The sequence below is a fragment of the Melanerpes formicivorus genome, unplaced genomic scaffold (genome assembly GCF_026170545.1).
Source record: "Melanerpes formicivorus ecotype bairdi unplaced genomic scaffold, bMelFor1.0.p_v2 SCAF_11, whole genome shotgun sequence".
NCBI classification, from domain to species: domain Eukaryota; kingdom Metazoa; phylum Chordata; class Aves; order Piciformes; family Picidae; genus Melanerpes; species Melanerpes formicivorus.
In genome coordinates, this window is record NW_027142363.1 from 16,869,850 (window position 1) to 16,890,204 (window position 20,355).

The 20,355-nt window shown below is 49.1% G+C and overlaps 1 protein-coding gene across 2 annotated transcripts in view; it reads left to right on the forward strand.

The window, feature by feature from the left end:
* The window catches only part of IGSF3 (immunoglobulin superfamily member 3), a 119,965-nt gene that overhangs the window by 29,421 nt on the left and 70,189 nt on the right, over positions 1-20,355 (forward strand). For both annotated transcript variants that reach the window (XM_068144691.1, XM_068144692.1), the window contains exon 2: positions 2,218-2,595. In XM_068144691.1, the coding sequence (XP_068000792.1) occupies positions 2,218-2,595 (378 nt within the window). The remainder of the gene's footprint in view (positions 1-2,217; positions 2,596-20,355) is intronic.

The window sequence follows — 20,355 nt, forward strand, 5'->3', positions numbered from 1 at the left end:
TGGCTAAGGAAGAAGGAAGCCCACATTAGTGCTTGGTCATGAGGGTGGTGGGATTTGTTATCTACCAAAAGGCTGCATGCATCAGGATGCAAAGATCTGTGCTCTGGGTCTTTGAGGTCGTAATTGCCAGTGAGCTTTGGAATGGTCAGTAGGCATCTGATAAAATTGTTATTCACCTGGATAGTTGGAAAACTCCTCAAAGAATTCTGTATTAAAAAAAATCCAAACCAGCACTGCATTAAAACTCTGCAAAACAAGGTCGTGCACTCAGCTGAGAAATACTTAAATGAGTTTTGTGTGTGCCTCTTTTACTTCCCACCACTGCATGTTTGCCTTGTGGTGCAATTTGAATTACATGAAGGTTATCTGTATGCTGTAGCAAGGCTATATGTGCACAAAGAAATTGCATTATGGGCTGTCTTTAGGTGTGCCATAAAGGTCTTTCCCTTCCTGCTACTTCAAAAACAGTTCACTTCAAAAGGCTGCAGTATTTGTGCTTTGTCCTTTGGCCTTTGTGGGGTGAGAGAAGAGGCTGTCAGCACCTTAGATGTGTTAACTGTCTCTAGTGGTATCTTTCCCCAAGATGAAGAGATTGGTACAGCAAACAGTGCCTCTGCTGTTCCTCTCCCATTTGTTTTGGACGTGCTAGTTTTCCCTGTCCTCCCCTTAAATCACATTATGTTTCTTTTTACTCTTTATGAAATAATTTGGAGCAGCAGCGAGCTGAGCCCAAGTTAATAGTTTGAATTGCACTCCATCTGTTCAGCTGCATGGCCTGATGGATGTGCTGAACCCATTTTTCACAATTTGTTTTAAGCTGGTAAGAAGTATCTCTTCTGGCTCCAGTCCAGGCTAGCTGTAGAGAAGAACTTCGTATCTGGACATCCATGTCCAGAGGGTGGGATTGAGTCGGTAGTTCCCTAGATGTCAGCCTACCTCTTCCACCTGCAGGATGGTAGCTTCTGAAAGGTTAAATTCTTCTCTGGGCTTGAACGTTGTTGTTGAAAATAAGAGAGGGAGGGAGGAAACCCCAACATGCACTGGCACACAGAGGATGAAATTTGCAAACGTGATTATGCAGGACCGGCTTTAAATCGGCTTATTGCTGTTTTATAATGGCAAGCAAGCGGTCACAGAAGCCGGGGTGATTGGCTTCGCCATGTGCGCTTGCTGCCGGTAACTCAATAACCGATGAACACCCACCGTGGGCTCCAGACCTCCAGCCTTTGATGTAGCAACAAACAAGATAGATTGCTGTAATTTATCTGGCCCCTGGAGGGCCGTGCTGGTAATGTGCCATGAGCCCAAGGGCCAGCCATCCATAATCTGTGTAAAAATACAGCAGATCGCAGTCGCCGTGCTGCGGGATTGTCTTTGTTCCGTGCTGCAAGAGTTTGCGTGCGTACAAAGCGCGGGGCTGGGTCTTGATTTCCAGCAGCCAGGGGTCCTGGTGTAATATGTCCACTCCCTCCATTAACTTTAATTGGTTTTGTTATGTCCTAAATATACTCGTCTCCAATAGACTTAGGAAGGCAGTGCTGGAAATGTGGTGTTTTCCTGTGTGCTTTCACAAGTGTGACAGAGACTTGAGATGGTGTGCTGGGTTGAGGGGGAAAGGAATGGGATGTTGTTCCAGCCAAACGGCGGAGGCTGAGCACTTGTGCCATTGCTGTTGGGTGGCCCAGAAACCCAAGAAGAGGGAGCATAGCCTCCTGGTTTGCACATGAGCCTCCCTCCTGATGGAACATAGCCTTGATTGGGCTGGGCCAGGAGGAGCTGCTGCTGAACCAGGGAGCCCTACCAGTGGCACCAGATAGCTGCAGAGTGGCCATGTGCCCTCCAGCAGCATCACATGGCTGGGGTCACAGAGTGATGGGGCTGTAAAATAAGAGTAGCGCTGAAAACAAAGCCCTATTAGCTTGGCTTTCTGGATTGTTCTCATGAAGCAGAGTACCTCTTTATGCCTGGATTCTTACAGCTACAAAATGTTTTATTTTACTTCCACGGTACTTTTTTCATGGGGCGCTTTAAAAACACTTTGCTTGAGTCAGTAGGAAATCTGCAGCATGGCTCAGGGGCTGCTGTGCCAGCTTTAAAATGGGGTGTGAAGCCTTATGTTGCTGAGCATGGTTGCAGAAGGAGTAGGATGGGTACATCTGTGGGGAGGCAGTGGGGCTGCCTACCAAAAAGTAATGCTGGACTCTTCTTATCCTACAGGCATGGCCTTGGCCCAGCGGAAAGTGACAGTGCAGGAAGGACCTCTCTACCGCACAGAGGGATCCCACATCACTCTGTGGTGCAAGGTGAGCGGCTACCAGGGTCCATCAGAGCAGAACTTCCAGTGGTCCATCTACCTGCCCTCTGCCCCGGAGCGGGAGGTGCAGATCGTCAGCACCGTGGACCCCTCCTTCCCCTACGCCATCTACACCCAGCGCGTGCGCAGCCGAGGGATCTATGTGGAGCGAGTGCAGGGGGATGCTGTCCTGCTGCACATCACCGAGCTGCAGGACCGGGATGCTGGCGAGTACGAGTGCCACACGCCCAACACTGACGAGAGGTACTTCGGGAGTTACAGTGCCAAGATGAACCTCGTGGGTAAGCTGTCCTGCTAATGACGTGGCTGGGGGCAACGGGGTGGCTCCCAGCCAGTGTGCAGCACAAATGCATGAACCCCTCGTGTGCGGTGTGGTTCCAGAAGCTGTCAGGAAAAAACAGGAAGGGAGAAAAGAAGTGTAGAGCAGGGAACATGGTGGTGTGAATTGCAGGAAATCAGCATGCAGGGATGCAGAGGATACCAAGCTTTCTCTAGTAATAAGGGCCATTACGAAGACGAGACACCAGGCAGTGTAGCTGGGGAGGGGAACGTTTGAAGTCGTGGCTGAAAGCGAGAGGGATGTGGAACGGATTTACGCAGAGAGGTGTAGAGATTGCTCCAGATGGCAAAAGCTGCAGAGGAGAGAGACATGTGCCAAAGCTGGCAAAATAGCAGTGGGGAAGAAAGAAGCAATAACAAGCAGTACTTAAAGGGAACAGGAGGGATGGTTGTTTTCAGGCTCATAATAGAGGGCAGTGCTGATTATGTCCTGAAACTAAATCAAATTGAGTTGTCCGTGGATGAGCATGGGGGATTTGCTTTGGGCTGGTTTTTTATCTGTTAGAAAAATTGAGAACAAGCTCTTAAAAATCTAGAGGATTTCCATGGCACCTCTCTAACTCTTTCGACCTTTTCCAAGGTTCAGCTTGCTTTCTGTATTTCAAAATGGGACTGGATTTGAAGTCTCTAATTTGCTAACCAGCAGCTAAATAGCTTCCATCACACTCTTTGGCTGAAGGACTCCTAAACTCTGCCACGGCAGAGATGCCATGCTAGCAAATTTAAGCCCTCAGGCAGCAGGCTTGCTTTCTTTGGGAGCCCTTCCTGAGCCTGCAAGTCTCTGGCTTGGTAACCACTTTGCCTTACAACCTGCTAGCCAGTCAGGGTGTTGCCTTGTTGACACAGGAAACCCGTTGTGGAAGGAGCTGAGGTGTGAATTTAAATCACAATAGCCCTTCTTTAGGTTGGACTACTTGTCTCCATTTCATGTGCATTTTGGCTCGTTCCCTTCAGAGGTGCCAGCCCAGACACACTCATAGATGAAGCCCCACAGCCTGGCTGCAGGCACTTATTTTGGTGCCTGCTTTCCCATCTGATGTTCCTGAGCAGTGGGATATAGACACCTGGATACTCTTTTCTGTTTGTTTGCTTTTGTTGCTGTTTGTAGCTCTGTGATTTGCTTCGGGTGTCCAGGTTTGCAGTTCCCCCTTCAGTTTAAACAAGAGTGAGTCAGCACTGCCCCTGTGAAGTCACTTTAGGGAGCAGAGCCCGTTGAAAACCAACACCCACTAAAAGAAATTGCCTGAGGTCAGGGCGAGGTTGCAGTCAGAGTTTGCAGCTAGGAAGCTCTGCTAGGGAGCTGCACCCTCTGGAACCCAGTCTGTGAGCCTTACAGGTGAGCCCTTGGAACAAGTGAGGGTATCTGCATAAGTTGCTAGGTGGGGCTGCACAGGATGAGTATGTGGGTGTCCATAGCCAGCCTGTCTGATGGCTGGACAGCAGGAAGCTCATCCACAGCTCTCCCAGGAAGTTTAACCCTAGCTCAGCAGCTGCTTGGGTGGCCAGCCCAGAGCATGCAGTGTTAATATGCTTTTCGCTCTGTCCTACTCTTGCTACAGGGACAAGGCACCTAAGATCTGGAACTCCACAAAAACCCTGTGAAGAGTGCTTTAAGGATGTTGGCTATGGGGGTTACGGGTTTCGGGCATGCTCAAGGAAATTGATCTGAAGTTACTTTTAGTGGATTAGTTAAATCACATTATGCCCCTTCATGGATGCTTGGGGCCTTCATTTGGTTTAGCTTAATTAATTTCTGAAAATTCACTTCAGAAGTGACTTAGGGGCAGTTGTGTTTTGAATGTGTGCATCTGCAGAGGAGTTTTCTGTGGTTTAACCAAACTGGCAGGAACTGGATTTTCTAGAGTGTGTTCTGCAATGAGTTGTAGAGGACAAGTCATAGAATCAATAAGGTTGGAAAAGACCTCAGAGATCAAGTCCAACCTGTCACCCAGCACCTCATGACTAACTTAACCATGGCTTCAAGTGCCACGTCCAATCTTTTTCTGAACACTTCCAGAAACAGGGACTGCACCACCTCCCTGGGCAGCACATCCCAATGGCCAATTACTCTTTCTGTGGAGAAGTTTCTCCTCACCTCCAGCCTAAACTTCCCCTGGCTCAGCTTGAACCTGTGCCCTCTTGTTCTGGTGCTGGTTGCCTGGGAGAAGAGACCAACCCCCACCTGGCTACAACCTCCCTTCAGGGAGTTGTAGACAGCAAGAAGGTCTCCCCTGAGCCTCCTCTTCTCCAGGCTAAGCAACCCCAGCTCCCTCAGCCTCTCCTCACAGGGCTGTGCTCCAGACCCCTCCCCAGCTTTGTTGCCCTTCTCTGGACAGCTTCCAGCAGCTCAACATCTTTCCTAAACTGAGGGGCCCAGACCAGGACACAGGACTCCAGGTGTGGCCTAACCAGTGCTGAGTATAAGGGCAGAATGACTTCCCTGCTCCTGCTGGCCACACTCTTCCTGATGCAGGCCAGGATGCCACTGGCCTTCCTGGCCACCTGGGCACACTGCTGGCTCGTGTTCAGCCTACTCTCAACCAGTACCCCCAGGTCCCTGTCTGCCTGGCTGCTCCCAGCCACTCTGTTCCCAGCCTGTAGCACTGCCTGGGGTTGTTGTGGCCAATGTGTAGAACCTGGCACATGGACTTGTTCAATGCCATCCTCTTGGCCTCTGCCCATCTGTCCAGCCTGTCAAGGTCCCTCTGCAGAGTCCTTCTACCCTCTAACAGATGAACTCCTGCTCCCAACTTGGTGCCATCTGCAAATTTACTCATGATGGACTCAATCCCCTCATCCAGATCATCAAGAAAGATATTGAACAGGATGGGACCCAGCACTGATCTCTTGGGGATGCCACTAGTGCCTGGCTGCCAGCTGGATGTGGCACCATTCATCACCACTCTGTGGGCTCTGCCCTCCAGCCAGTTCCTAACCCAGCACAGAGTGCTGCTGTCCTTACAGAAGGCCTCCCCTGACTCCCATTTACATGACCTGGTACTGACTCAAGCCCTGTGAGACCCACAAGTCCTGCTAAGGAAAGGAGCCTCTCTCTGCAGGACTGGGCAGAGCATGCACTTTTGTTTTCTGTCATTTTAGCTCTGAGCTACAGGTCATGGATTTTCAGGCTGGCTTTGTTTGTTGCTGCAAGAAGAGGTACCCAAGCTAAATGAGAGTTATTGTTCTCGTTTTCTCAGAAACAGACTTTTTTTTGTTGGCTTTATGAATTTTTAATTGACTCATTAGATTGAGTGGCTCATTTTTGGCAGACTCAAAGCCTGGAGGGAGACAGGTTTGTTAGCACCTCTGTTCTCTCCATTTATGTGTGAAATAGATGGGTTTGGAGCACTGTTGATTTTTAGACTTGCTGCTCTGTGAGTCTTGTGGTTTGGGGAAAGAGCTGAAGAGTTCCTTTCCCCTTTTGGCCTGGGTGACACAGCCCTGTGATGGGGAAGCTGGGAGCTTTTATGGAGGCTGGATGGGACACTGGTTAGGGCTGCTGTCTGCACTGTGACATCCAGAGCAGCTGGGCAGTGTCTTTGCTCCTGCCATCTGAGCAATGTTGAATGCTCTGTATCCAGGGCTCTGCAGCTGCTAAAAAATAGTCTTGTCGACTTCAAAGATGTGATGGGTGGGCTTGAAAATTACATTTCCATCATGAACAGCAGGCATAGTTGGTCCTTCTTTCATTTTTGGTGTTTCCACTTGGAGTTCCTTTTCTTTCATTGAGATCTTGTCCAGGAACTAGTACCAGCAGGAGCAGGGAAGTCATTCTGCCCCTGGACTCAGCACTGGTTAGGCCATACCTGGAGTCCTGTGTCCAGTTCTGGGCCCCTCAGTTTAAAAAGGACATTGAGACAGCTGAATGTGTCCAGAAAAGGGCAACGAGGCTGGGGAGAGGTCTGGAGCACAGCCCTGTGAGGAGAGGCTGAGGGAGCTGGGGTTGCTTAGCCTGGAGAAGAGGAGGCTCAGGGGAGACCTTCTTGCTGTCTACAACTCCCTGAAGGGAGGTTGTAGCCAGGTGGGGGTTGGTCTCTTCTCCCAGGCAACCAGCACCAGAACAAGAGGACACAGTCTCAAGCTGTGCCAGGGGAGGTTTAGGCTGGATGTGAGGAAGAAGTTCTTCCCAGCAAGAGAGATTGGCCATTGGAATGTGCTGCCCAGGGAGATGGTGGAGTCACCATCACTGGAGGTGTTTAGGAAGAGACTGGATGGGGTGCTTGGTGCCATGATTTAGTTGATCAGATGGTGTTGGATGATAGGTTGGATTCAATGATCTTTGAGGTCTCTTCCAACCTGGTTAATTCTATTCTATCCTACCACTCTGAGGACCTGTGTTCTCTGGTGGCCTGGGGTAAGAAGTGCTCTCCAGGCATTCTGTGGGACTCTTATCTGAATTTAGGCATGCAGTGCAAGTGCTAATTTCACTGAACCAGGGATTGAGGCCAGTGATGCATTCCAAGGGCCTTCTCCACTGGGAAATGTGTATCAAGACTTGAACTTTTTCATCAGTCTTCAATTTCCTTCACCAGCTTGTTTTTGAAGCATTTATACATCATGCTGTGTCTCTCTCCTCATCTCCTCCTGAATCACATCATTTGCTCAGACTCCTGAGACACATCTTTGAAAAGAAGGAGCTACACCTGAGCTGCGAGATGTGTTAGGAGGAAGAATTTAGGACTCAGCTGCAGGTGCTGAGAGAGGTGGTGGAAAATAACCTCACCAGGAGTGTAGCTCTTCAGGATGTCATGAGACCATGGCCTTATGGTTGATTTATGAGAAAGGATTAGCCCATGTACAAATCTGCAACTTCATTGCTTGCCTTGAGAGTTCAGTTCCTTGAGGCTGAGACAAAATTGTGAGGTTAGTTCATGGTCTTTTACTTGGGGAGGGAGGAAGTTGTTTAGAAGATTGCATGAGTGGCCTTCCAGTCATAGAATCAATAAGGTTGGAAAAGACCTCAGAGATCATCAAGTCCAACCTTGTGCTCCAGATTTCTCACCAGCCTCGTTGCTGTTTTTTTTTTCTTCACCTGCAAATATTTTGCTGTCCATAACTTCTCCAAAAGAAGGAGCTGCCCACATAATTCTCAGATCCAGCAGTTAAAAGGCCAGGACCCTGATGCAGTTGTCAGTCAGGTATGCATGTTCTCCAGATCTCCCATTTAACTGATCTTGTTTTGTAACTCCCCTCTTCAATATGCCCATGTGTCTTCCCAATTCAAGCAGAAGCCTAGAGTTTCCATCAATTGCCTAGAAGCCCCATGGGGGGAGTTTCCAAAAGCAGCCATATTCTCAGCCACTGCTGGAAGAATTCATTTAGCTCAGCATCAGCTGCCTAGCCCAAGTCTAACATATAGGCACTCTCTCTTTAGTCAGCCTCAAGAAGGATGCAGTGAATTTCAACAAATAAAGGCTGCACTCCAGATTTGTCTCACTCTGTTCTCTTATGGAAGACACTGCCTTGACATCTACTGCAGGCAATGTGCCTTGTGTTAGATGAGTCCTGTGTCCAGTTCTGGGCCTCTCAGTTTAAGAAGGATATTGAGACATTGAATGTGTCCAGAGAAAGGCAACGAGGCTGGGGAGAGGTCTGGAGCACAGCCCTGTGAGGAGAGGCTGAGGGAGCTGGGGTTGCTTAGCCTGGAGAAGAGGAGGCTCAGGGGAGACCTTCTTGCTGTCTACAACTACCTGAAGGGAGGTTGTAGCCAGGTGGGGGTTGGTCTCTTCTCCAGGCAACCAGCACCAGAACAAGAGGGCACAGTCTCAAGCTGCACCAGGGGAAGTTTAGGCTGGAGGTAAGGAGAAAGTTCTTCCCAGCAAGAGAGATTGGCCATTGGAATGTGCTGCCCAGGGAGGTGGTGGAGTCCCCATCCCTAGAGGTGTTCAGAAAAGGATTGGACATGGCACTTGAAGCCATGGTTTAGTTAGCCATGAGGTGTTGGGTGACAGGTTGGACTTGACGATCTTTGAGGTCTTTTCCAACCTTATTGATTCTATGATCCTAGTAACAGCATCACCACTGGCCAGGCAGCAGGGTTTTCCACGTTGTCACTGGAATTACTGATTGTCTTAACTCTAGCAATATGGGCAGAAGAGGAGGGCTTTGTGTAACAATTTCGGTGGTGAAGCTGCAGAGGAGTTGTGTAATCTTGGGATGTTGATTTGAGCTTCTCAGGTTGAAGGGTAAATAAGTGCTGTGCTCTGCTGTGGGGCAGAAGTGAGTGGATGGCAGAGGGCCTGAGTCACTGCAAATTTGTACTTCACTCTATCTCTGCAACGAGTTGGTTGTGTGCCTGTACCCTTCCTTAGATAACAGCTTAGAAGCCTAGGTCTAACCTCTTCAGAAGCTTCAGACTTTTATCTCAGTGGGTTTTTTTATCTGTGTTCCCAAAAATGTTGAGCTGTTATTCAGAGTAAGTGATTTGAGGGAAGAAATCAAGCTTTAAGGTTTTTCTTTAACAGATAGTGACAGAGCAGTAGGAAAGGTTTCAAAGTACTTGAGGAGGTGGCAGTTCTTATACTTTTTATTTTGGGGGAAGCAGCTGTACAGCATCAATCCTAAACAAGTTAAAGCAGGGAAAAAAAAGAGGAGTTTGTGTGGGAGGAGAGCCCACAACCTCCACTGTACTGCAGAGTGGGAAGGAACAATTTTGCTGCAGACTTAAGAAACAAGCAGCACATAGCTGTCTCAGCAATGGGCAGGAGCTGGTAGTGCCTGCAAAGATAGTTGCCAGTGTCTTCTTCCTGCTTGGGTAGAAGGAGGCCAGAGAGGATTCACACTAACTGGGTGCCATACAGTGGCTTCTCTTTCTATCCTCTCAGCCCAGTCATGCTTCTGGTCTCTGCTATTTCTCACTGGTCTCACAATGGCCTTATAGGTAGATGCCTTGATGTCTGATCTGTTCCCCTGTATCTTGTCTGACTGGGTGCATTTTTTGGTTGCCAACCACACTGCAGTGAAGTTTCAGTGTAAGCACCAGCCATGAGAGTGGTGCTGGGCAAGGGCACTGCATAAGATCAGCAGAAGGTGCAGCTGCTCTCGGGGTGGTCTCGTCTTCAAATGCTGAGCTGTCAGAGTCACTTGCAGCTCTCTCCAGACCAGAGCTCAGTCCACAGGTGCTCTGACCATGCCTTTATTAATGTGTCTTGTTCAGGTCCTCTGTGCCCTTGAACTGTGTGGCAAGCTGTGAGCTCATGGCTGGAATGGGAAGCTATAGAGTGTATCTGAGAGGCTTTGGTGCCGTGAGAGATGAAAGAATGGTTTATGCATTCCAGGCAGCACTGGCAGGGAAGGAGTTGCATGTTTCTCAGGCAAGCATTCAAGAGAAGCAAGCAGGTCTTTTTCATTGAACCAAAATTTTCTAGAATCTCTGTGGAGAGCTAAAGGGCATGTAATGGGCAAAAAGGAAAAAAATTGCTTTTATTAGCCTGTACCAGCTGCTGCTGCTTGTTGCCAGCAGCTTCCTCTCTTCTTCGTCAGTGCTGCCGTACGAGATCTGTCTGCACACAGAGCAGAGGGAGAAAGTCATGTTGCAGGTTTGCCACGTTCAGAAGAGCACCATCTGCTCCTGGGTACCTAGAGGGACTCAGGGCAAGAGCAGTCACTTTTGCTCACATGGGGCATGTGGACCTTGGTGGGTGTGTTTATTCCAGCCGTCAACTGAGCCAAAGGTGGCTTTGCTTGAGGGAGATGTCAAAGAGAGAGATGGCAATCTTGCAGACAAGGATCTACCAGTTTTGATAGAAATCTTTGGGGGCTCTTCTTTCTGTGCTGCCTTCTCCTCCTGAGAGGCAGCAGAAAGTGTTTGTACGTGAGCAAGCAGCTTGTGTCCTGGGGAGGTTAGGCTTTTTGCTGATGAACAGCAGCAGGCAAAAATCAAACCAAGAAGTGTTCAGACTGCCTCAAGAGGTTGTGCAAGCTCCATGTCTGGAGCTTTTCAAGATATGACAGGATCAAGCTCTGAGCAGCCTGGTCCAACCTTATAGCTGACCCTGCTTGACCCCATAGTTGCACTACAGATGCCCAGAAGTCCCTTCCACCCTGAATTTTGCTATGGTCCTGCTATGAACCACTTGGCTGCTGTGCAGTGGGAACCACTGTTAGAGAGAAGTTTAGAATAGAATAGAATTAACCAGGTAGGAAAAGACCTTTGAGATCATTGAGTCCAACCAACACCATTTGATCAACTAAACCATGGCACCAAATGCCTCATCCAGTCTCCTCTTAAACACCTCCAGTGATGGTGACTCCACCACCTCCCTGGGCAGTACATTTCAATGTACATTCCAATCTCTCTTTCTGGGAAGAATTTCGTCCTAACACCCAGCCTAAACTTCCCCTGGCACAGCTTGAGACTCTGTCCTCTTGTTCTGGTGCTGGTTGCCTGGGAGAAGAGACCAACCCCCACATGGCTACAACCTCCCTTCAGGTAGTTGTAGACAGCAAGAAGGTCTCCCCTGAGCTTCCTCTTCTCCAGGCTAAGCAATCCCAGCTCCCTCAGCCTTTCCTCACAGGGCTGTGCTCCAGACCTCTCCCCAGCCCCATTGCCCTTCTCTGGACATGTTCATGTGTCTCAATGGCCTTCTTAAACTGAGGTGCCCAGAACTGGACACAGGACTCAAGGTGTGGCCTAACCAGTGCTGAGTCCAGGGGCAGAATGACTTCCCTGCTCCTGCTGGCCACATTGTTCTTGATGCAGGCCGGGATGCCACTGGCCTTCTTGGCCACCTGGGCACACTGCTGGTTCATGTTCAGGCAGCTGTCAGCCAGTTCCCCCAGGTCCCTCTCTGCCTGGCTGCTCTCCAGCCATTCTGTCCCCAGCCTGTAGCACTGCATGGGGTTGTTGTGACCAAATTGTAGAACCTGTCACTTAGATGTGTTGACTGGTGTAAAATGGTACAGAGTGGTGATGTCAGTGCTAAATAATGGTATAACATAGGTGTGTCCAGTTCTGGGCCCCTCAGTTTAAGGACATTGAGACACTTGAACGTGTCCAGGGAAGGGCAACAAAGCTGGGGAGACGTCTGGAGCACAGCCCTGTGAGGAGAGGCTGAGGGAGCGGGGATTGTTTAGCCTGGAGAAGAGAAGGCTCAGGGGAGACCACCTTGCTGTCTACAACTACGTGAAGGGAGGTTGTAGCCAGGAAGGGGTTGGTCTCTTCTCCCAGGCAACCAGCACCAGAACAAGAGGACACAGTCTCAAGCTGTGCCAGGGGAAGTTTAGACTCGAGGTGAGGAGAAAGTTCTTCCCAAAGAGAGTTGTTAGGCTTTGGGATGTGCTGCCCAGGGAGGTGGTGGGGTCACCATCCTTGGAGGTGTTCAAGAGGGGATTGGATGTGGCACTTGGTGCCATGGTCTAGTCATGAGGTCTGTGGTGACAGGTTGGAGTTGATGATCCTCGAGGTCTCTTCCAACCTTGGCAATGCTGTGATACTGTGATCTCAACCAGGTGAGAACAGCAAGCTCAAACTCTTTTTTTCCCTGGCATGTTGGGGGGTTTTGGTTATTTGTTCGGGTCTTGGGGGGGGGGGGGGGGGGGGTGTTATGTGCTGTGGTTTTTTTGGTTTTCATTTTTCTCCTCTGGTGTATTTAAGGTGGAATTTGGACGTCCTAAACTCGGATGTTCTAATCTCTGTGAGGCCATCTCCGTGGCTTTGCTGCCTTCCTGAAGCATGGGTATGCTTCCTTTGGGCAGGCTATCAGTTAAGCAGAGTGAGTGGTGGTGTTGAAATTCCTGTGTTGTGAGTTACATTCATCTTTGCCTGTTTGGGCTGTGCTTTTGTTGCAGTAATTAGCTCCCCAGAGGAGTAAAATGTCCTTCACTTTGAAATTACCCTTTAGCTGACATTAAAAAAAAAAAAAAGAGAGAGAGGAAAAAAAAGTTTAACAACGACAACAAAAAAAATCAGTCCCTTCTCTTGGGTGGTCCTTCACAGCTAGACACAGGGTATTTTGTTCTCACTGTCCTCCTTTACCTGCCTAAATCTCTCTGTAATAGCCTTGGGGGGGTATGGGGGGAAGGTAACCTATGTTGCTCTGCCTTCTTTTTTTTCTGTTCCTGCTGTGGATAGAAAGGAAGCATTTGTCTGTTAGTGGGGGAGGATTGAGGAGAGGTAAACATTTTTACTTCTGGCAGTTCCTGTGGGCACAGCCTGGGGAATTGCACCAGCAAACCAGAGTACCTGCTTTCTGATGCTTCACAGCAGTGGGGGGCTGCAGGCATCAGGTCCTAGCATGCTGCCAACTGGCTGCGAGTCACTGGGTATGATGTTCTCTGCCTTCCTCACCATTTTCCTGCTGGTAAAATTGGGGATAATAGCATACAAGCCCTTCACAGAGTCTAAGCTAAATAATTGTGAAGTGCTTTAAGCTCCTCAGATGGTGGGAGTTAGAAACAAAGGCTTGTATTTCAGCTCTGCCTGGTAATGATGCTGAATAAGATTCATCTCCAGTCCTGCTTAGTCATTTCTGATGTCTTTAAAATAGAGCTGCTAAGCTCACCCAATTTTGCCCTTGCAGAAGCTGTGAGGCTAATAGGCTCTGCCAGACTGAGTGGGTTACTGGTCTGTGGTGCTGTGGGCAGGTTCTTGGGGACCCAGCACAGGCAGCCCTGCAGCTGGTGGCTCTGGAGCTGGCACTGAGGGGGCTGCTTGCTCACACACCCCTGCAGCACCAGCGCATGTGACACTAGTGCAGAGGCTCCATGCCCCTTCCGCATACAGCAAGAGTTTTAAATCTGGAAGTCACTCAGACCTATTTAAATTTCCAGTGGGTTTTCTTGTCTCTTTCATCTTCACTTTAGTCATGTAGCGTCTTGCACAATCTGGCAATGAATTGCATGGGCTGGTTCTTCCTTGTGCTTTCTAAAATGCTGCTTTTGTTGATGCCATTCAGGTTGTAACTGAAAGCTTATAACAGAAATCTCTGTACATGTCCTCACACTGCTAGACAAGGTTCACTCATCCTTTTGTGTATCTTTATCTCACCCTCTGTTACTGTATTTTCTTGCTAAGCACTTACAATTATTCCTGTTTTGCTGCAGTACACTGTTTCCTATTCTTTCCTGTTGGAATCTCTTGCCTAACTTTTACTGCTTTACTGTTGCATTATGTGACATCACTTCCCCACCTCTATCTGTGGAGGAGAAATGGAACAAATTTGAGGCAGACTAAGCCTGCAAAAATGCATAATCCATTCTGTCCACTCTCCCTTCTTTATCCCCTCTCTCTTTCCTGCTCTGTCCCTCAAAACTGTGGGCAGCTTGGTGGCATGACATGCTTTGTGGAGAGGGTTCAGTTGGGGAACTGATTCTTTCCTTCTTCCCCCCATCCACCTACCCATTTCTCAAAACCCCAGAGTTAGACACATTTGGGGCACATCACTGTATCCCATATGTTTTTCCTACATTGTCCCTTCTGAGACAGAGGTACTTAATGAAATTTAGCTGGAGTGTGGAGAAAATCTCCCCTCAGGATTAGGTGCCCTTTTTTTGTGTGGGGCTGGAGATTTATACCTCTGCATTGTAAGACACAATGTATTCTGAAATGCATTTCTAAAAGTGTGAATGGTGCAGCCTCAGGTGACTGCTCAGCCCTCACAAATCTAGGCAGGTCTTTAAATGAGCCCTCTCACTCCCAGCCTTTCTATGTCTCTTAACTTGTCAGGGAGGGAGGTGTGGAAGCCCAAATACTGATTTGCCTTCAGACTGTAAAGAGCTGTAGTGTTTTGCTTGGGTAGGTTTCTGTGCAGCACTGAGCTGTCAGTTAAAATGATCTTTGAAAACTGAAGTAATCTTTCCTGTGAAAGCTGCTTTTCAGAACTGAAGACTCAGAGCCTTGCCCTCTAGTCTGCTGCTTTACCAGCTCCAGCTATGCATGACTCCACTTAGGTGTCTGGTGTTTGGGTCTCTCCCTTAGGTGTTTGGGTCTCTCAGCTTGATGGCACCATGGCACTTACTCTTCCCCCTCCCCCCCAGCTCTCTGCCTCTGGTGGCAGTGAGGCTGAAGACTGCAAGGCTTGGGGTCCTCTGCTGTCCTGAAGAGTTGCTGCAAAAGCAACACTCTGCTCAGCTCATGCTCCCCTTTGCTTATCTTGCCAGCCCTTCTCTCATGTGCTTTGTGAGTCCCTGTAGAGATGAGATATTTGGTAGTCTTAACTTCACAGATGCACTGGGTTGGAAGGGACCTTCAAAGGTCATCTTGTCCAACCCCCCTGCAGCAAGCAGGGTCACCTCCAACTAGATCAGGCTGCCCAAGGCCACCTCAAGTCTGATTTTGAATGTCTCCAGGGACAGGACCTCAACTACATCCTTGAGCAGCCTATTCCAGTATTTTACCACTCTCATTGTAAAGAATTTCCTTATGTCCAACCTAAATCTATGCTGCTCCAGTTTAAAACCATTGCCCTTTATCCTATCACTTCAATCCCTTCTAAACAGTCCTTCCCCAGCCTTCCTGTAGGCCCCCTTGAGATACTGAAATCTAGCTCTAAGGTCTCCCTGGAGCATTCTCTTCTCCAGGTTGAACAGCCCCAATTCTTTCAGCCTGTCTTCATAGGAGAGGTGCTCCAGCCCTCTGATCATCTTTGTGGCCCTCCTCTGGACCTGTTCCAGCAGGTCCATGTCTCTCATGTTTTGGGGACCCCCGAGCTGGACACAATACTCCAAGTGAGGTCTCACCAGAGCAGAGTGGCAGTATCACCTCTCTTGACCTGCTGGCCACGCTTCTTCAGTTGCAGCCAAGGATGTGATTGGCCTTCTGGGCTGCAAGTGTGCATTGCTGGCTCATGTCCAGCTTCTCATCCACCAGTACCCCCAAGTCCTTTTCTGCAGGATTGATCTCAATTCCATCATCCCCTATCCTGTATTGATACTGAAGATTGCCTTGACCTAGGTGTGGGACCTTACACTTTGCCTTACTGAACCTCATGAGATTCTTCTCAGCCCACCTCTCCTGATGTTAGTAGTAGTATTAGTAGTAGTATTACTAATAACATGTCCTGCCATGTCCCATTTATTTATAGGTTGCTTCTCAGTCTCTCCCTCTGAGAAAAGCAGTCTGGAGTACAGACTGTTAGTGCAGATTGCCATGAAGTTTGGATGTTAAGTGCTAATAGGAGATAAATGATGCAAAGGTTTTTAACTAGTATAGAAAAATCTTTAGCCAGAGATCCTGGTGCATTTGAAGGCTGGCTCTAACCACAGCTGGATTACTAGGGAGTCTGGGTTCAATTCCTGAGTTCTCTATCACTTCCAAGAAAGTGAATCAGCATGCAAGGAAGCTCTTTCAGGTCAGACTCTGCTTGCTAATCATGGGAAGCCAAAGGTTGTCTGCTCTTAGAAATAGTCTGGTGCCACCTCCCATCCTGAATTGAACATTTCCTCCAAGTGTCCTCTGGGCAGCTCCCAACCTCTTTCCCCCATCAATGGGTTACTTTTCACTCCATGCACAACTCGGAAAAATCTGTAGAGAATGGGGAAAAAAGCCAGGAGCACAAAAGGAGAACTGGAAGGAGTTGGGCTGGGTCAGGCAAGCAGGTGGTGGAACCAGCAGGCTATAATGTGAAATGGGCAGAGCCTGGTACCTGCCTCCTATCTCCAGAGCACTTGGCAGCTTTCCAGGTGCTGCCTCCAGCCCTATTGACCACTTCACTGGAGGACAGCTGAGGGGCACTCATCTGTTTTGCCTGTGCCTCCCCACTTGTGATGGGTACAGGCAGGCCTGAGTGACCAGCACGGTTTGGTGACTCCTGGCATGGGGGACTTGCCCCTGGACTCACTGGCAGAGCCTGTTGGCGTTTCTTGCAGGTTTGCCAGAGTACCAGGTCAGAGGGAGAGGCACAAAGTGTGCAGGTTTCTCTACTTCTGTGCCTCCAAACAGTCTCTCAGCATTAAATGGGGAAAGTGATAACTGTGAGTGCAGCTGGTAACATATGGCACCCGTCCCCTGCCTTAGCAATTGCTCAGTGAACTCTGAAAGTGGAATATGGTCCCTGTGGCTCCAGCCAGCTGCAGTGCTGAGAGATCCCACAGTAGAGCACTCCCTTACTCGATTACCAGTGAACACTTCACGTTCCACGTTGCCTGTTTTTCCTGCTGCCTCCCTGGGGAGGTTTTTGCTATGCTTACTCCTTCCTCCCACTCCTCCTTTTCTTTCTTTCTTTCTTTTTTTTTTTTCTTAATTAATTTCCCCCAGAGCATTGCTTTATTTGTTCTTTAGTTCCAGCCCCTTTAACTTGGTTGCTCTGCATTTCTGTCAGTCCACTGCTCTGAGAAGCAGGGGCAGCTGTTTCTGCTGGTGGTGCTTTTCTCAGGTCCCCTTGGAGAACAAGTAGGATCTGGTGGAGTCCCCATGTAGCAGAGGGGAAGTGCAGTGCCTATTGCTGAGCCAGCCTGCTTCTGTGCCATGAAGCTGCATGCTCATTGTGGTGTGGATGTACATCTTTTTGTTGAAGAAATACAAAACCAAATAAAGCCAAACTGGGGGCCAGTGCCTAGGTGAGCCACAGAGCAACAACAAAGCCAGAAGCCCCTAGCAGCTTTACCAATTGTAAATCAGATCTTTTTTGCCCAAACAGATGTAATAGCATAGAAGCTGAAAGCCTGCTGCTTCTGTCTCACCCTTGGGAGGGCACAGAAGTATAAGGGGGTGCCCTCTGATTTGGACTTCTTAGGTACATGCTTAGAGATGTTGCTATTGAGCATCCGAAGGCTGGGGGCAGACTTCCCATTTAAAGCATCAGAGTCCCTCCCCTGTTTCTACTGCCCACTGGGGGAGTGGGAAAGGGAAACCAAGGCTTTCATGCTCCATGGATAGGCTTTGGGTCCCAAGGCAGCCAGTTCCCACTTCTCCAGCCCAAAGCCTGTCAGGACTATCCTTTCCACCCTTCCTCAAGCTCCTTCCAGTCCATACTGAGAGGGAGAAGGGCAACAAGGCTGGGGAGAGGCCTTGAGCACAAGCCCTATGAGGAGAGGCTGAGGGAGCTGGGGTTGCTTAGCCTGGAGAGGAGGAGGCTCAGGGGAGACCTTCTTGCTGTCTACAACTAACCTGAAGGGAGGTTGTAGCCAGGAGGGGGTTGGTCTCTTCTCCCAGGCAACCAGCACCAGAACAAGAAGACACAGTCTCAAGCTGCACCAGGGGAGGTTTAGGCTGGAGGTGAGTAGAAAGTTCTTCATACAAAGAGAGATTGGCCACTGGAATGTGCTGCTCAGGGAGGTGGTGGAGTCACCATCCCTGGAGGTGTCCAAGAGGGTATTGGACGTGGCACTTGGTGCCCTGGTTTGGTCATGAGATCTGTGGTGACAGGTTGGACTTGATGATCTTTTGAGGTCTCTTCCAACCTTGTTGATTCTGTGTGATACAGGGTTTTGCTTCATGTTCTGAGCAGGAAGCTTGACCTGTACTGGGGCAGAGTAGGGAGAAGCTGGGAGGAGAAATATTCCATCTTGATTCTGTGGCTGCCCTGTCAGTTTAGCCTGATAACAGTTTTACAATCTTTATCTGATATAGGTTTAAGAGGATTTCCCTGGGTGCAGTGGGATTATTATAAGTCAGAGAGCAGTCTCCAGCTGATATTCCTTCAGCAAGTATTTATTTTAAGTGGGTTTAACAGTATTTAATTTTTAATTTTTTTTCTTTCTTTTTTTCCCCCCCTCTGTTTTTAATTTTTTTTAATGGGTTGTAAGTAAATTGTTCACTTTATCAGAGAAGTAGAACCTGGATAAAATGAAGACATGTGTTAGTGCTTTCCAGGCTAGGGGTGGTGGAAGGAAAGCAGCAGCTGGAGGTGTGGGGGAAAGGAGATAAAATAGTAATGTTGAGGGAAATGTAACATTATTCCACTGGTTAGTAATGCTGCCAAACAGCTGTTTATAAACAGGAGATGTGATGGGGAGGAGGGCTGCAAGGAACATGATAGTGCTGCAGGCAGCGCTGGCTCATTGTTTGAGGGGAGGGGGATGGCTTCTCTCAACCATGTATCTGCCCCCAGAGGGGACCAGAGGCTGTGTGGAGGTTACCAGACTGCTGCAGCATGGGGGGCTGGGTGTGCCCCACACATCCTCTTCAGCCCTTGTGGGGTGGCACTCAGTCAGGGTTACACTAATGTTTTACCTCCAATTTAAGGTTTTCATGCCACCCTCAGGAGCAAAGAGCAGTGGTGACCCTTGGCGTTGGGAAAGCTGTGGCTGTAGGGGAGAAGTCTCCTTTGAGCCACGTGTGAACTATTTCCTTATCCTCTCCCTCTCTCCAAGAGGCTTTGTTTTGGCTGGATGGCTCTGGGAATGGATGTGTGTGCACACACATGCAGAAGTCTCTGGCTTAGGGAGAGCCACCTTCTGGCTGCCTCTGCCCAGAGAGCATCCCTAGTCCTTGGTGTATTTCAGAGGATGCTAATGGGATAGGATTAGCTGCCCCACTTGCCCTTGCCATCAGCAAGAGACCCTACAAAGAAAATCCAGAGCGGAGCTAACTGGGAGAACTTGAACAAAAGCTCTTTTGAATGCAGAGAGCAGCCTGATTTTTACCCTCTGGCCCTGTGGAGCCAAGAGGTGGGGCTGCTCTCTTCCCCCTTTCAAATCTGAATGAGTTGTCAGCTGAGTTGGTACTAATGGGCTGGATGCCCTTCAGTGTCCCTTCCCTGTCCTGCTCTAGTTCCCTGATGCTGTGTTTCAGCATATTGTGCCCTGTAGTTCTTTGTTCTTTACTGTGTCTTAGTTAAAATGATAACACAGGGCTGTGCAGAGCAGTGCTGTGGCCGGGGCAGCCTGCCTTGGGGCAGTGTGTCACGGCAGGCAGCCCTTTCTGGACAGGGATGCCTCTGTCACAGGCACAGTGTGCTCTGAACACTTCACTTTCTCAGACCCTGTCAGTTCTCATTTTTAGCTGCCTATTCAAGAGAACAAGGCTTTTATAAAGCCATTCCTCACCCAAAGCATTTAATAGCTGTAACTTCAAATAATAGAATCAATAAGGTTGGAAAAGACCTCAAAGATCATCAAGTCCAACCTGTCACCCAACACCTCATGACTAACTAAACCATGGCTTCAAGTGCCACGTCCAATCCTTTTTTGAACACCTCCAGGGACAGGGACTCCACCACCTCCCTGAGCAGCACATTCCAATGGCCAATTACTCTTTCTGTCAAGAACTTTCTCCTCACCTCCAGCCTAAACTTCCTCTGGCTGTGTCCTGTTGTTCTGGTGCTGGTTGCCTGGGATGTTCTGGGCCAGTGTGTCATTATTGAGGGGTGCTGCTCAGGCCATACCTGTGTGGTGGCACTGCAGAGCTTATCAGATTACTAAAGTTAGGAGCCCTTCCCATCATTCAAAAAGCCTCATTCAAGCTGTGCAGCTGAAACCACATGAGTGTATGAGCAAATGCACAGAACAAAGTGGTTGGTGCAGGTGGTGTTGGGGGGATAGTATCCCTTTGCATGTGGGCCTCTTGCCTTCAAGCCTGGTCCTGAGGTGCAGGGTAACCTGAGCCTTTGGCTGCAGTGTGGTTGGGGAGAATCCAGGGTCTCCTGCCCTTGCTGGGGAATGGGAAGGTGGTTGTCATCCTAGTACTGGACTGAGTGGTGTGAAGGGGAGTGAATGGAGGCTACAAGGCAGAGAGTGAGTGGCTTGAGGGATACTGGAGGTGAGGGGGTTAAGAACAAGCAAAAGGTAGGGAGGAAGAGCTGAAAAGAGAGCAGGAAGGAAAA